This window comes from Carassius gibelio, chromosome B24 (genome assembly GCF_023724105.1).
Source record: "Carassius gibelio isolate Cgi1373 ecotype wild population from Czech Republic chromosome B24, carGib1.2-hapl.c, whole genome shotgun sequence".
NCBI lineage: Eukaryota > Metazoa > Chordata > Actinopteri > Cypriniformes > Cyprinidae > Carassius > Carassius gibelio.
Window position 1 is genome coordinate 15,515,852 of NC_068419.1, and position 15,607 is coordinate 15,531,458.

A 15,607-nucleotide genomic window follows, 5' to 3' on the forward strand; every position below is an offset into this window, starting at 1 on the left:
AAAAAAAAAACTCTGCCATAAGGAAACAAATCTAAATAAATAAATATAGTAAACTTTTTCTATTACAAACACTATAACGTTACCCTCCAGTACACTGTTACCTTACGGTTTATTAACAAACAAACATAATTTACTATGTATGTTAGTAGCCTATTTATACTTAAAAAACACTGTTGCAAGAGGTAGACTTTGAGAACTTTTGGAGCATAATCCAGATCCACCGTTTATGTTGACTGCAAGATTCTAAGTTAAGGTACAGGCTAATTGACATTCAGTTACTTGCTAACGTAGCATTCTATCATCCTGGGGAACACATACTATCACCAGTTAATACTATTTTCCACAGTAGAATCTGCATTTGAAAGCCTGGTCAGTAACTACTGCTAGTTTATTTGTGTAGCTAGCTACCTACTTACACTCTGACTCTGCTTTATGAAAAAGTTCTTATGTCCCCTCTCTTTTTCTTTGGTGACATCTACAAACAATAAAAAAGGGGCAAAAAAAAACGGAATATTAAAATGTTTTTACTCTGGCCTTTGTATGTGGCAGAGAGACAGCCTTGGTAACTTACTGTCGGCATCGTCAACATGCGCACGCGCACACACACCCCAACCACCCCCCACCCGCTCGCTGCTAGTGCAAGCACAAAAGTAGTCCCGGCCTTCGTGTGTAGCCTGACAGATCACCCGCCGCCAATCAAATTACGCCATTTCTTGTACTGTCGTCATTCTGGCCATTAAAATCGATCCAAATAGCAGTGCAAAGATCCAAATAGCAGTTTAAAGGAGCTTGCTAAATATTGGTGGGGACAAATTTGTCATCTCAAAATATTGATAGGGACTAGTACCTAGCGTCCCCCCCTAAACCTACACCCATGCTCCTGTGATCTGACTCCTTGGGTACTGATCTGCGCTCTCCAACAAACTTGAAAAAGATAAAACCATCAGTACTCAGATAAGAACCTCTGAAACCTTCACTGTGTTGATATTCACCTCATCTGTTCCATTCCTGTCAATAAACAATCCCGTTTTTGCACTTACCTGTTGTTTCCAGCTTTGATTTGTGACAGTATCACACTCCTATCACATCTACTTGCCTTGGATAAGAATAAAAGGTCAGGTCCGACAGTTTTGTGTCTTTGGGAGTTTAAATCTAGATTTATTCACACTGGTCCATGGTAACCTCTATGAACACACTTGGCAAAAAAAAAAAAGTGTGGGGGATTAATTTGCTTTATAAAAGTGTTAACATATTCTACACTCATGGTGCGCACAGACAGAACTCCATGAAGCCTGCCCCATCCGCGATACTGATCGGTCTCATGTCCTTACAAATGTACAAAATTAATTTATCCGTTATGGCCTCTTGTCGTGTTGCAGACAAAGAGCTTGTGGCGGGCCATGCAAAGTAATGTTAAGTGTCAAGATGCCCTGTTTAGCTGGAGTTCCACAAATTATGCCATGCTCATTTGGGTGCGCATTTTTGAGATGTGACCTCATGTTGCTAGTGGTTGAATGGTATGCTAACTGTATCTTAAATAGCTTGCATACAACTTCATCTCGCAGGTCAACAATTTTACCTCACTTTCTCTGCTGCGGTCGAGTTGGGCTCTGCACTTGCTGCCATCTTCCATGAAGACGTGTCAACTTTCAGCAATGATTCTGTGCCAGACAGTGTGACTCCTGTAACCTGTTCCTGAACCGTCAGGCACGCTAGCGCGCCCACTCGCAAAGCAGACAACCACGCCTCTACTACCACAGGCGTTTTTTTCCACATTTTTTTTTTTATTCGAATAATAATTTTCACCTTCTAAATTCTTTTTTTGTAACTATTCGAATATATATTCAAATTTAGAATATTTGTTGACAGCCCTACTGCAGAGCAACCTTGTTCTTAATAAACCTGCTGTGAAAATGTGGGAAAAGCAGATGAGGAGAACATTGGAATGAAGCGATCTTTATATAGGTGAAGCAAAGTACTTCATCGCTCTATCTACAGCAGATTGTTATTGGATTGTTAATGCCGTCAATACAGGAGACAATCCAATGGGCCACTGGCTGCCCACTGTCCCTGCGGGATGGTCCTTGGCAAAAAAAAAAAAAAAAACATTCCTATTTTTACCAATCCAACCCTAGTCATATGGTATGGGGAATGTTTGGTGAACCCCTTTACCCCATAGTACTCATCAGAAGTGTGTTTGGTGGAGGAATTTCCAACAGTCTACAGTCGTGGCCAAGGCCAAAAGTTTTGAGAATTACATAAATATTAGTTTTCAAAATGTTTGCTGCTAAACTGCTTTTAGATCTTTGTTTCAGCTGTTTCTGTAATGTATTGAAATATAATTACAAGCACTTCATACGTTTCAAAGGCTTTTATCACGATTACATGACATTTATGCAAGAGTGTTGCCCCTTCTTTTACAGGATCTCTGCAATACGACTGGGCATGCTCTCAATCAACTTCTGGGCAAAATCCTGACTGATCGCAACCTATTCTTTCATAATCACTTCTTGGAGTTTGTAAGAATTAGTGGGTTTTTGTTTGTCCACCTGCCTCTTGAGGATTGACCACAAGTTCTCAATGGGATTAAGATCTGGGGAGTTTCCAGGCCATGGACCCAAAATTTCAACATTCTGGTCCCCGAGCCACTTAGTTATCACTTTTGCCTTATGCCACGGTCCTCCGTCGTGCTGGAAAATGCATTGTTCTTCACCAAACTATTGTTGGATTGTAGGAAGAAGTTGCTGTTGGAGGGTGTTTTGGTACCATTCTTTATTCATGGCTGTGTTTTTGGGCAGAATTGTGAGTGAGCCCACTGCCTTGGATGAGAAGCAACCCCACACATGAATGGTGTCAGGATGCTTTGTTGTTAGCATGACACAGGACTGATGGTAGCGCTCACCTTTTCTTCTCCGGACAAGCCTTTTTCCAGATGCCCCAAACAATCAGAAAGGGGGATTCATCTGAGAATATGACTTTGCCCCAGTCCTAAGAAGTCCATTTACTATACTTTCTGCAGAAGATCAATCTGTCCCTGATGGGTTTTTTTTTGGAGAGAAGTGGCTTCTTTGCTGCCCTTCTTGACACCAGGCCATCTTCCAAAAGTCTTCGCCTCACTGTGCGTGCAGATGCGCTCACACCTGCCTGCTGCCATTCCTGAGCAAGCTCTGCACTGGTGGCACTCCGATCCCGCAGCTGAATCCTCTTTAGGAGATGATCCTGCCGCTTGCTGGACTTTCTTGGATGCCCTTAAGCCTTCTTTACAAAAATTGAACCTCTTTCCTTGAAGTTCTTGATGATCCTATAAATTGTTGATTTAGGTGCAATCTTAGTAGCCACAATATCCTTGCCTGTGAAGCCATTTTTATGCAACGCAATGATGGTTTCTTTGCAGGTCACCATGGTCAACAATGGAAGAACAATGATTTCAACCATCAACCTCCTTTTAACATGTCAAGTCTGCCATTCTAACCCAATCAGCCTGACATAATGATCTCCAGCCTTGTGCTCATCAACATTCTCACCTGAGTTAACAAGACGATTACTGAAATGATCTCAGCAGGTCTTTTAATGACAGCAATGAAATGCAGTGGAAAGGTTTTTTGGGGATTAAGTTAATTTTCATGGCAAAGAAGGACTATGCAATTCATCTGATCACTCTTCATAACATTATGGAGTATATGCAAATTGCTATTATAAAAACTTAAGCAGCAACTTTTACAATTTCCAATATTTATGTAATTCTCAAAATTTTTGGCCACAACTGAACATTTTACACATTAAACTTTACTCTTCTTAGCCTCTCTAAAAGACATTTCAGGCTGAATGAAGGACCATCACCACTGATAAATACAGTGCAAATAGTTCTGTCTCCTTGGATAAAAGTGAAGTGGAAATAAAAATCGATCCATAATAGACTGAAGAGTTCCATGAAAATATGTCTGTAACATTTAAAACTCTCGCCATTAAAAAAAAAAAATCCTAGTGACTTTTGTTATCTGAGCAATGAAGGCCTTAACACTTAATGTCCACTAGAGGGGGCGACTGTTTACATCAGTTTGAATGACAAATAAATACATGAATTTCATGTGTACTATCATGAATATGCCATATATGTGTCCAAGAATAAACTTTACATTTCAAGCTGTACAACTACTTAAAACTTACCATTCTGCCTTTTTCAACCTACCTCCAAATTTATTTTAAGATATTGTTTATTCACACTGGTTATTTGAATATAATGTTTGTCCATCTATAACTTTTATTTTTCATGAGCTGTATATTTTAAGAAGTACTCATTGTTGATAAATCGCATGCAAAGAATGTAAAGAGCTAATGTCAGGGCTCTCAGTCCTGCTCCTGGAGGGCCAGTGTCAGTGCCAAGTCAAATGTAGAATAGAGGGCCACACACTTGCACTGAATGTAGCATTGAATAGACTGAACATGAGCAATGTTACTGTTTTAGCACCGTATTTGTTCCTTCTAGTTTACTGTGTTTTAGTTAGGATATTTAAAGATTTTGTGTGTGGGTACCTCTGCAGATAAGACACATTGATGTTTCCTTTAAGATTGTCACTAGGTTTGCCCTATGTGCTGATCCCTGTGTATTGGAAACAAGCTCCTGAATCTGTCTGGAAACATTTTCCAAGCCATGAAGGGCCTCCAACAGACATTCTGAAGTATGGAGGGATAAGTGAAAATTCTAAATTATTTATGTGGTTTTATATATATAGTCACAGTGATGCTGATCCCTCTGTTTTTCATAACCTCTGACCCATAACCTTTGACTTGCAGTTTTCCAAAACATATTAATCTTTATGTGGAACCAGCTGCAGTAGTTAATGTTGTTTTACATTATACAGCTATCATTGAGCTAAGGTATACATTGAAGAACCTGTGTTACACAGATATGGCATATTCATGGCAGTACACATGACATTCATGTATTTATTTTGTTATTTAAACTGATGTAAACAGAAATCCTGTCGCCCCCTCTAGTGGACATGAGGGGCCGGTTTCCCGTACGGGAATTAAGCCTAGTCGTAGACTAAATGTCATTTTAAACCTGGATTTATTGAAGTAGCTTTCTCACACATGGATTACAATAGTCTCAGACTTGCACTAGTCTAGACTTAAAACAATCGGATTTCTAGAAGTAGGATTAGACCTAATTCAGATCTAAATGAAGTCTTAAATTAAACCTGGTCAGAAGCAGGTTTAACCTCAGATTAAAAACGTCTTGCCTCAAGGCTCACGTTCATAGTAGCAGAAAATGGATTACCTCGACTATTTCAACGACAATCAGAGACCACCACCAAGACCAGAAAGAAGGTTGCTGAAAGACAGGAGCAACCCACTAAATGATTTTGATGATTTACATTTTCTTGACCGTTTCCGTATGTCAAAGGAAACTGCAACAGAAATAATTGGTTTGCTGCAGCCCAAGCTTTCAGGTGACTTAGTCAGGGGCACTCCTATTTCTCCTTCCTTACAAATATTAATTACCTTAAGGTTTTTGGCATGTGGAACCTTCCATCGTGAAACTGGGGATTTGTGTGGTGTAGGTGAATCAACAGTGTGCAAAATAGTACACAGAGTCTGCAGTGCTATATGTGAACTGAAAAAGGATTTCATCAAATTCCCAAATGCTGCTGAACAGGCCACCTACAAGGTAGATTTCTATGAATATGGTAACTTCCCTGGAGTCATTGGTTGTATCGATGGCTGCCACATTCCCATCAAGTGTCCCTCTACAGCAGATGCTGAGGAATTCAGAAATCGTAAAAACTGGTTTTCAATAAATGTACAAGAAGTGTGCACTCCCACTATGCAGTTCTCCAATATTGTTGCACGTTGGAAAGGTTCAACCCATGACTCAAGGATTTTCCACAACTCCTCTTTGTACGGTCAGTTTGAAACAAGACAACACTCTGGAATTCTACTTGGTGACAGTGGGTATGCACAGACAAACTTCTTGTTCACCCCCTATCTCCATCCAGTCAGACCAGAGCAACAGCGCTATAACCAAGCTCACATGCTCACCAGAGGGCTAATAGAGCGCATGTTTGGTGTATGGAAGAATCGTTTCCAGTGTCTCCGAAATACACTGCGGTTTGAACCTAGGAGGTGCTGCATTGTTATTATTGCAACAGCAGTGCTTCATAATTTTCTTAAACAGTGTGGCTGCCCGGACCCTGATATTGCAAATGATGATGACCAACATGTCCCTATCGCTGAGCTAGCCAATGACAGAAATGGACTTGCTTACAGAGATGCTTTTGCTTTGCAGCACTTCTCATAAATGAGCCTTGAGTGATACATAAATGATTGGCATAGACAGATAAAAAAAATTCATGAAATTATTTATTTAACTGAGATTTTGTTCCAAAGTCAGTTGACACTGCTGCTGCTTCATGTCTCTCTCTTTCATAGACAACTCAAGATGAAGGATTTTCATTTTGACTTCATGTTCTTCTTTTAAATATTGTAAATTACGTTCATGGAACTCTATGGCAAGTTTCTCATGAATGGTCATCCTTTTCCCTCTTGACCTGCTGCCTGGATTAGAGACTGCTGGATGCTGACTACTGCTACTGCAGGAGACTGGATGCTGCTGCATGTTGGTGCTGGCTGCTGCTGGATTCATTTGAGCATCTTGACTGTTCCCTGCGCCCCTCAAGTCCTGTGTCAAGATCAGGTCATCTTTGTATGAAAAAAATAAATAAATAGCATTACATTTGACTTCAACAATAAAGGTCATTACATAATTTTTGTTACAAGACATGACTTGCATTTAATTATGTTGGATGGGATAGCACGTTACTGTAAATGAGACGTGTTAAATGAGTCTTTGAAGGATTCCTCACCTGAACTGTCCAAATGGTCATCATCTGGAATACCTTCCAGGGGTTGCTGACTTTCAATAATCCCAGCCAACAAGTCCCCCAACTCCTTTGTGTCTGGTGGAACTGGGAGTCCCCCGCCTGTCTTGAAACGCTCTTGACGCGTAGCAGCAGTTGTTTTTTTCAGGTTTATTTTTATGTTTTTCCACAGGACCTTTACAAGATAATATATACTCTGAAGAAGGACTTCTATATAATATTGTTTTCTTTTTACATTTCATTAATGAAAACATTTATAATTGACTGATTTGTAAGAATGGGGCAACAATAAATCTTACCTGAACTTGTTGGAGTGTCCGTTTGGTTACTTTTTCATTTGAGTTGAATTGATTCAATATGGAAATCCATGCCTTCTTCTTCTTGTTTTCTGTACCTGAATCATGCTGTTTGTTTTCAATTACAGGATAATTTGATACAATTTGTTTAAAAAGGGTCTTCTCAAATTCACTGAAGTTTTTTGAGCGTTTTCTTCTGCCTTGATCCATTTTTTGGTTAAGTGTAATGACTCCTGTTCCACACACTCCTTAAGACTAATGAATTACAAGTAGTCCATACCAGGTTTTTATAACCTCTCCTTAGCCACATGTGCATGCCATTAATCTAATCGGGTTTCCAAAAGATGATCTCACTTGTCCTTGATTACCTTAATCTGAGACTCTGTAGTCTAGAACTAGTTAATCCAAACTTAAGCAACATCTCAGAAAGTCAGTTGTTTAGTGTGGATTAATTTAAGTAGAATTAGCCTAGTCCTGGTTTATTTTAAGCCATTAACGGGAAACTGGGCCTAAATGTTAAGGCCTTCATTGCTCAAATAACAAAAGTCACTAGGATTTTCTGGGAATGTAAACGCGAGTCAGACGAGTCTGAAGATATGAGCTGAATTTGGTGAAACATTAAAGTTTCAATTGGTGTCAATTACTCTCATAATAAATAATAATAATGTTCAAATAAATGTTGGCTTTCTCAAGCCCAACAAAGAAGACTAAGAAGAGAAACATCAAACATCATTCAATTTAGTGTGTAATAAAACTAATATTACTAATTTATGTCATAAATTTAACTTGATTAAATTTCTAAATTATTTATTAATGTCACACACACACATACCTAGTGCCTTTTGACTTAAAAGACAAAAATGTTGTGGTAAATGTTACAGACATATTTTCATGGAACAGTCTATTATTGATTGATTTTTATTTCCACTTCACTTTTATCCGAGGAGACATAACTATTTGCACTGTATTTATAAGTGGGACACTATTCATAGAATACTATAACCTAGAAATAATTTAAAGGGGTCACTTGCAGGTCGCAGCAGCACGAATTACGCCTGTTTCACACATAGTCCATCTGCAGTGCGTATGCAGTCCGTGTGTGTTACGTATGCGGTGCAGAAGCAGCACTTGTGCTTTCACACAGGACGCGTTTGCAGTCAGCTACTGATCCACGGCTGTTTTAGTCCACAAACACAACACTTGTTTATTATGTTATATTTCAAATCATTAATAATAATAATAATCCTTTTCAGCACTGTGACTCTTATCACAGAACAGAAACAATCTTTCATTATCAGCATACGCACTGCAGACGGAGTATGTGTGAAACAGGCGTTATGTGCCCAGCAACATCTGACTCAAATATTATGCTAATTAACAGCGAGTGATGGTTTCAGGCATTACAGTGTCGCACTTGTACCGATTCTGTCTAAAAGAATGAAAAGACCGAGCTGAGGGCGGAGCGATTCGACCAATCAGATCAGAGGTGGGGATAAGTCACACATGGTCAAGTCCAAGCAAGTCTCAAGTCTTAATCATCAAGTCTCGAATCAAATCTCAAGTCACAGTTTAGATGAATCAAGCAACTCAAGTCAAGTCAAGGGTTCACGCTAAGCAAGTCAAGTCGAGTTCTGATAAGTTTCAAGTTAAGTCACGTCAAGTCACAGTACTAAAATAAATAGAGGTAAGTTTTGTTCAATATATATTATATTTATTTTTGCACAGAAAAGATTAACTTGTATACAATTATTATGTATCTAATTCATTATACATTTTCTATATATGAATCATACGCATATCTGTGCTATATTAATATCTGAAAATACAATAAAATTGTGTTGCATACACAAAATGTTTCGAGAAAAAATATGTATCGAGTAAAAGACTTAAGCTGTTAACATTTTTTACGTGGCTGACACTCCATCTAAAATAAAATAAAGCAATATCCCGGAGAAATTAATTTACTCAAATACTACACTGACTGAACTGCTGTGAAGAGAGAACTTAAGATGAACAACGAGCCAAGCCAGATAATGAATGAAAGATTGACTCGTTCTTGACTCAAGGCGGTTGCATCGGTTTTCGGATTACCAGTACACTGAGCCGAGAACCGTTTCCTTCGGACGCGTCTGATTCGCACATTTAATAGCCGCTCATTTTAAGATGCCCATCAACATTGAAATCAAGCTATGCCACTTTTATAGTCAAATTACCCAATACCTATATCTATCTATATCTACCAATATCTATTTACGAGACGGATCAGTAATGATAATGGTCACATTTCTAATTGAAAAAAACATATGCAACCAAGGCCAAATTATGACAAACATAAAAGATTAATTCATTAACGTACATTAGTAATCGTTACAGATCTTTGTGAAACTGACAATAAAAGTGATGACTTGTTTACCTTTCCTTGTGGTTTTTGAAATGTCGAATGAAATTGATATTCTTGCGTTGCATATTTTGCATCTGACAAAATCTTTTTTGGCACAGTCCAGTTCAAAGTCTTTATAACTAAACGAGACTATTTGTGGAGCTCGACTACTGTCTGCCATGTTTGGCGCGGTTTGAAATATGCAGCGTTAAAGGCACAGACGCTGATTAGTGGTGCTGAAGTCACAATAATATATATATTTTTATTATTAATTTTATTGCTGATTGTTTATTATACGTTCAAGTCATTGTCGAGTCTTCCACTTCAAATCAAGTCTCAAGTAACTTGTTCTCAAGTCAAAGTCAAGTAATTTTCATACTTTAATCAAGCAAGTCACGTCCTGAAAATTGACTTGAGTCAAGTTATGTGACTCGAGTCCCCCACCTCTGAATCAGATAAAAGGAGTGTTTCAGCGCCGCCAACAAGAGCAAATAAAATATTGAAGCCGTCAACCGATTTGTAGACCCCAAACGACAAAATTAGATTTTTCCGTTTCTCGTTATTGAATTCTAAATAGGAAATGAAATCATCAAAACGTACACAGACCAATTGTCTTGTCCTCTTGAGTCTTTTCGTTTAATAGAAAACGGATTTGGAATGGACGGAAGATACCCCGATTGAGTCTTCGCATCATCTTTACCTAAAAACCTGACAGACACACAAACATATGTTGTGCAACATAAAAAAAAAGGTTTACATTATCAGACAAAACTGGAATATAAATATACAGATTAGATAACAAAAAGATATAGGACAATTTGGATTATGACAAAAGTCACATCCCATTACCTTTTGTGTTACAATATATCTGTAATATTCAATCCGCTTGAGGGCCACTTATATCGGACTTTGGGTTGTCCCAATGCACTAAATAGAACAATTAAATGTTTAAAATTAAAAATGTCTTCATTGCAGACAAAATATTAGGTAATCTGTGCTGAAAGGCAGGAATTACATTTAATATTGAAAGCATGAATAAAGAACACAGCCAAATTTAATTGCACACCCACTAATCCTAATTTTTAAACAAAGACTGGAAAACATTTTCTTAGGATAATGTCCAAATCAGTCTGACGGGTGAAAACCACTGGGTTTTGCATGTCAGCCCACTTAAAGTAATATTCTTTCTGTGTGTCTGAGTTTGAGATGTATACCAAGTGATCAATTCACCAATTTTTGTGAATATATTATTTAAAGACAAATGGTAAATTGTGATTTAATGGTGCAAATTTAAAGTAGACAAATCAATAAGTAATGTTTAAACTACATTTACCAGGTGAATTTAACCAGGGTTCATTTCCCAGACAAATGTGAAAGTCATGCCTTTAATGATTTTAATATATTGTGTGTCATGTTTCTTTATATAAGATCACTTTCACTCCTGTAAATTACCCAATCAATCAATCAATAAATCAAGCAATCCTGCAGTAATGGTTGTTTGGGGAAAGCAGCTTCTTTGTTCAAAATCAGAAGAAAAAAATAAATAAATAAAAATTATGGATTAAAAATGAATCAAAGCTGCCAAAGCAGGCCAATGACTATGCAGAAAAATACTGAGCATACTCTCAAAGTTGAATCACTTGTGTCAAAACCAAAACGCCCCCCTGTGAGGAATGAGATGTCTTCTAGCATGTGCTCATACTGCAACTCAAGCTTTTAATGAGGTTTTAATTTACCTTCTGCAACTCAAACGTTTTGTGATGTTCTAATTTCCCTTTTATATCTTTGTATGCCTGTCAGTATTTCTCAAATAGGGTTCAACTGACAGATAAAACAGATGGAAAAAGTCCAATCAATTTACTTTGCCATATATTACACTTTTTTTATTGTCTAATTATCCATAACACAACAGAAAACACAGAACGCCCTAGCAGCCACCTAAAACACAGATATTCTTAAAGGAGTAGTTAACCTTCAAGTCCATCTCACTTGATAAGAACTGCTTGCTTTACCTAAGAGGTTTCTAATACACACTACAATGTTTGTGTGCTGGTGTATGAGAGAGACACATGGGAAGCAAGGACTTTTAAAAGTAAAATTTAAACTCTGGATGCTGACAAACCAGAGTTCCTGGCAGTCTCTTCAGCTCTGGAACTGGAGGTTAGCCATAACATGTCCTCTATACCCTCTGAGGTTTAACTCAGTGAGTATAAGCGTGCATACATTATTGTGTTGTTTATTTAACAGCTTTGAGTTGCTTTCAAATAAACAATATGGGATATTATAAGCATGTCTTTTCTTGTATAAGAACATGGTAACTTCAAAGCATCCTCACTATGTTTCTCAGAGGCTGGAATGTTATTATTATGTGACCACAGGAGGAGGATTTTTCCCAAAACGCCCCACAAATTCCTCTGTCATCTCTTTTAGAAAAGTTTGGAGCAAGAGTTACAAAAAGGTTTCTCTGCATTTTGGTCTAGAAACATTGTAACCATTTTCTGACACTATCTTTTTTGCTAAATAGAATGTATTATACAATTGTGTATGTATATATATATATATGTATGCATGTATGTATGTATGTATATATATATATATATATATATATATATATATATATATATATATATATATATATATATATATATATGGAAACCTCAGACATACTCAAGAAAAAAACAAAAGTTTGTGGTTGCAAGCTTTTGGGTTTTGCTTGAGTATGTCTGAGGTTTCCCTGGTATGTGGACGAAGGCGGATATGTTTGAGTACGTGTATGTGTGTGTGTGTGTGTGTGTGTGTGTGTGGTTGGCATAGTCTCTTCTCTCTCATCTGGTCTCCATTACGACTGGGAGTATAAAACTGCTGCACTGAGAGAGAGAGCTCCACAGAGCCGACAATCTCTTAACACACTAACCCCATACACTCGTGCAGCTATTGCCATGGTGCTGTGGGTCTTTTTGCTCTGTCTGCAGGGATGTCTGCTCACACATGCTCTGGACTGCATGGGCAGGAGTGTGGACTGTGTCAACACACAGGTTACAGAGGTCAAGGTAAGTGCTGTATATTCTGGTTTCAGACCTTACATGATTGAAGAAAGTTATATGTTCTTGCTTAAAGTACATTTTACCTTAGCTACAACTTTTCAGTGGTACTTGTACAGTTGTTTAAGCTTTGTGCACTTTGTATCACATTTATATAAAAAAAACAAAAGGTCATACATAGTGACCGTACAATTACACACTACATCAAAATATAAGATATGATGTGCATAAGATAATCAGAGAAATCACTAAACACACTATAAGAAATAAGACTCAATTTGTAGTTTGTGTTTTACACAGGACTACAGTAAAAGCCCTGGAATGCAAAACCATAAGTTTCCATTACAGCTTGGTTTTGAGTCACAATGGCAAAGCGATATAATAGGGCAATTATACTTGCCATAAGGCATTATGAATGTGTATTTTTAGACATTAAAGGAGGTAGTAAAGACACTGACCAGATGTGTTTGAGTAGTCAGAACCACAAAGACAGATGTCATTCCACTCTTTGCTACTGTGGAGTCTGAAGAGCTGACTCAGTGGTTTGTCAACTCAAAATATCCTGAAAGGAACAAACATCTCCAACTTTCCATGGAATTTCAATGTGCCAGGGCACTATTTGACTTTCCACTTACAAAGTTTGCCATATCATCAGTCTCATACCCAGAGTTAACAGATGTGAATACACACACCTCTATGTGAACTATCACACAAATTGAAATGTACTTTCTAAGATTGCACTTCAGCTTTGGTGGATTCTGACCTAGTTCTGGCATAGTTCAAGTGGGATATGGAAAACAAGTTACTTTTTTTATGGCAATGTCTAAATGCTGGTTAAAAAAGCAGACAAACACCATGGACACTGCACTTCTAGGATGTCTAATTTGTTTTAAATTAATATAGTATCCAACACGAGCTGTAAAGGGAGGGATGAAATAGAGGAAAGTAGTGCTGAGAGTAATTAATATTATTAATCTTGATATTACTACTTTTAGTGGCTTCAATAAAAGTTTTGAAATTACAAACAAAAAAATTATAATTTAATGAAACTACAGTAAATAGTGGCTCTGTCAAGAAGACATACATTAATAACATAGCATATATAATGGTACAAGTGCTTTGAAAGGTAATATGTTTTAGAGTGGGCAATTATCAGCTTTAATCAATATTAGTTTGGTAATACATAGACTGCCGCGAAAGGTAATTAAATAAACTAGGTAATTGTGAATTATTTTCTAAACAAATAATCTCCAAAGTCTTATGTATGTACGTATGTATGTATTTCTGACTGTGGAGGCCAGATCAACACTCCAGCTCTAATTTGAAATGAGTTTGTTGTTAAAATTTTACATATTCCAATAATAAATCTCTTTCATGTACTTTCACAGGTTAAAGATGAGCCCTTCTCTTCTCTGGTGAGTCTCTGTCACTTTTGATAAATGTAAATTGCTGAATTAAAATATGAATTATTTTAAAAACAACATTAGAAATCTGAGCAGAAAAGTATGCAGATAACATATGGATCTGATCTGCAAATCTGCCAATATCTATTTCTCTTTTTTCAGATGAGGGCTCGAAGACAAGCTCAACTCACTCAGCAGCCAGGAACTTATTCAGTCAAAGGATCTCCTAACACACTCATCCAGGTGTGAGAATGCTTTCATAACAAAGAAACACTTTCATACACTGGACAAAACAGAAAAAAAAAAAAAAAAAAACACTCACATACTTTCTGTTCTGTGCTTTAGACTGACAGGTCAAGGCGAAAAAAGCCCCAAAGATCTCGCATCGGCTCTTACTCACTTCTTTCCCATAACCACGCAACCAAGCAACTGCAGGTGTGTATCCAAAATCACAATCTCAATATCATCTACACAAACAACCAAAATGATAGTTTAACACAATTTAGACTTAAAAGGCCAATAGGAGTACAATTAATCAAAGTGGTGTATAAATAAAGGTTCCATAAGGAGTCTTTTTGCAGTTATTTTCATTAAAGAACCATAGAACAATTCTTAAAAAAAGGCTCTTAATTGAACCATAAATCCCAATAAAAGATTTTTTATTTTTAGGAGTGCACCATGGTATTATTTTCTAATACCACTGTATTATCTTGCTGCTACAGTACAGTATGTTTTCAAAAAGGCTTAAAAATATAAGAAACTGTGGATCTCAATGACAGGTCGTAAGTGTTCATAGACACTATGAGGGCGTGTCCCATCCCAAAGTAGCTGGATTAAAGGTGAGTTCACTTAATCATATATATTTTTTTCTGTCAATTTAGTGTCAATTGTTGGAACTACAGCTCTCTTTCTATTTTAGACTGTGAAGAAGAGATCCAGAAGAAGTGCTCCCAAGAGAAAGAAGAACTCAAGGAATAACACATGCTCATGAGCGGTTCTTTGAAACACTTAAGCTGTATTTCCTATTAACGGCTCATTTACTTAAAGAGTACCATGAGATCACACAGATTCTGTGCAGATAATGTGATCACAATTAATGACAATAATTGGACAGTCCCGCATTTAATTATCTAAAATAAACAAAAATTACTTAAATATAAACATATATACAGCATACTAAGCTTTTAAATCGGCATAATACTCATTCAGAAGATTAGATTAATTATCTTTTGCTAATATGATTCTGAACAATGTTGTTCTAAGTTATACTGTATCAGTCTCTATACACTGCTTGAACAATATATCTAAAAATCTTTTGTAGATTTATAATTAAATAAACTGTAATTTGAATGGTCTGAACTACAGTACTTCACATAAAACAGATTAAATGAAATAGCAATTTAATCACTAAGCATTTAATATCTAAAAAAAGTTGGTTCACTGACTGCCTGAGGCATATTGCACATGGTGGAAAGCACTTTCTAGATCTGGCAAGCTCTAATCTGATTGGCTGGTTTCTAAGAGTCGGGGTGCACAGCTTATTTTATCAGTCCGCCTGGAAACAAATCTGTGGTTTATAGCTTTAGATGTTTTTCAAACAATGGTT

General features: G+C 37.1%; 1 protein-coding gene and 1 long non-coding RNA gene across 2 annotated transcripts; one reads left to right on the forward strand and one right to left on the reverse strand.

Annotated features, from left to right (window-relative positions):
- Positions 1-6,390: 6,390 nt before the first annotated feature.
- On the reverse strand, positions 6,391-12,088 carry LOC128013622 (uncharacterized). The gene is made up of 3 exons (XR_008183352.1): positions 7,181-12,088; positions 6,867-7,056; positions 6,391-6,702 (listed from the first exon to the last, which is right to left on the reverse strand). It is a non-coding gene; the product is annotated as an uncharacterized LOC128013622 (long non-coding RNA).
- Positions 12,089-12,341: 253 nt separating this feature from the next.
- On the forward strand, positions 12,342-15,351 carry si:dkey-12l12.1 (uncharacterized). The gene is made up of 6 exons (XM_052596729.1): positions 12,342-12,607; positions 13,987-14,013; positions 14,164-14,244; positions 14,347-14,436; positions 14,781-14,840; positions 14,921-15,351. The coding sequence occupies exons 1-6, from the start codon at positions 12,497-12,499 to the stop codon at positions 14,990-14,992; spliced, it is 441 nt and encodes a 146-aa protein (XP_052452689.1). The 5' UTR covers positions 12,342-12,496; the 3' UTR covers positions 14,993-15,351.
- The last annotated feature ends 256 nt before the right edge of the window (positions 15,352-15,607 follow it).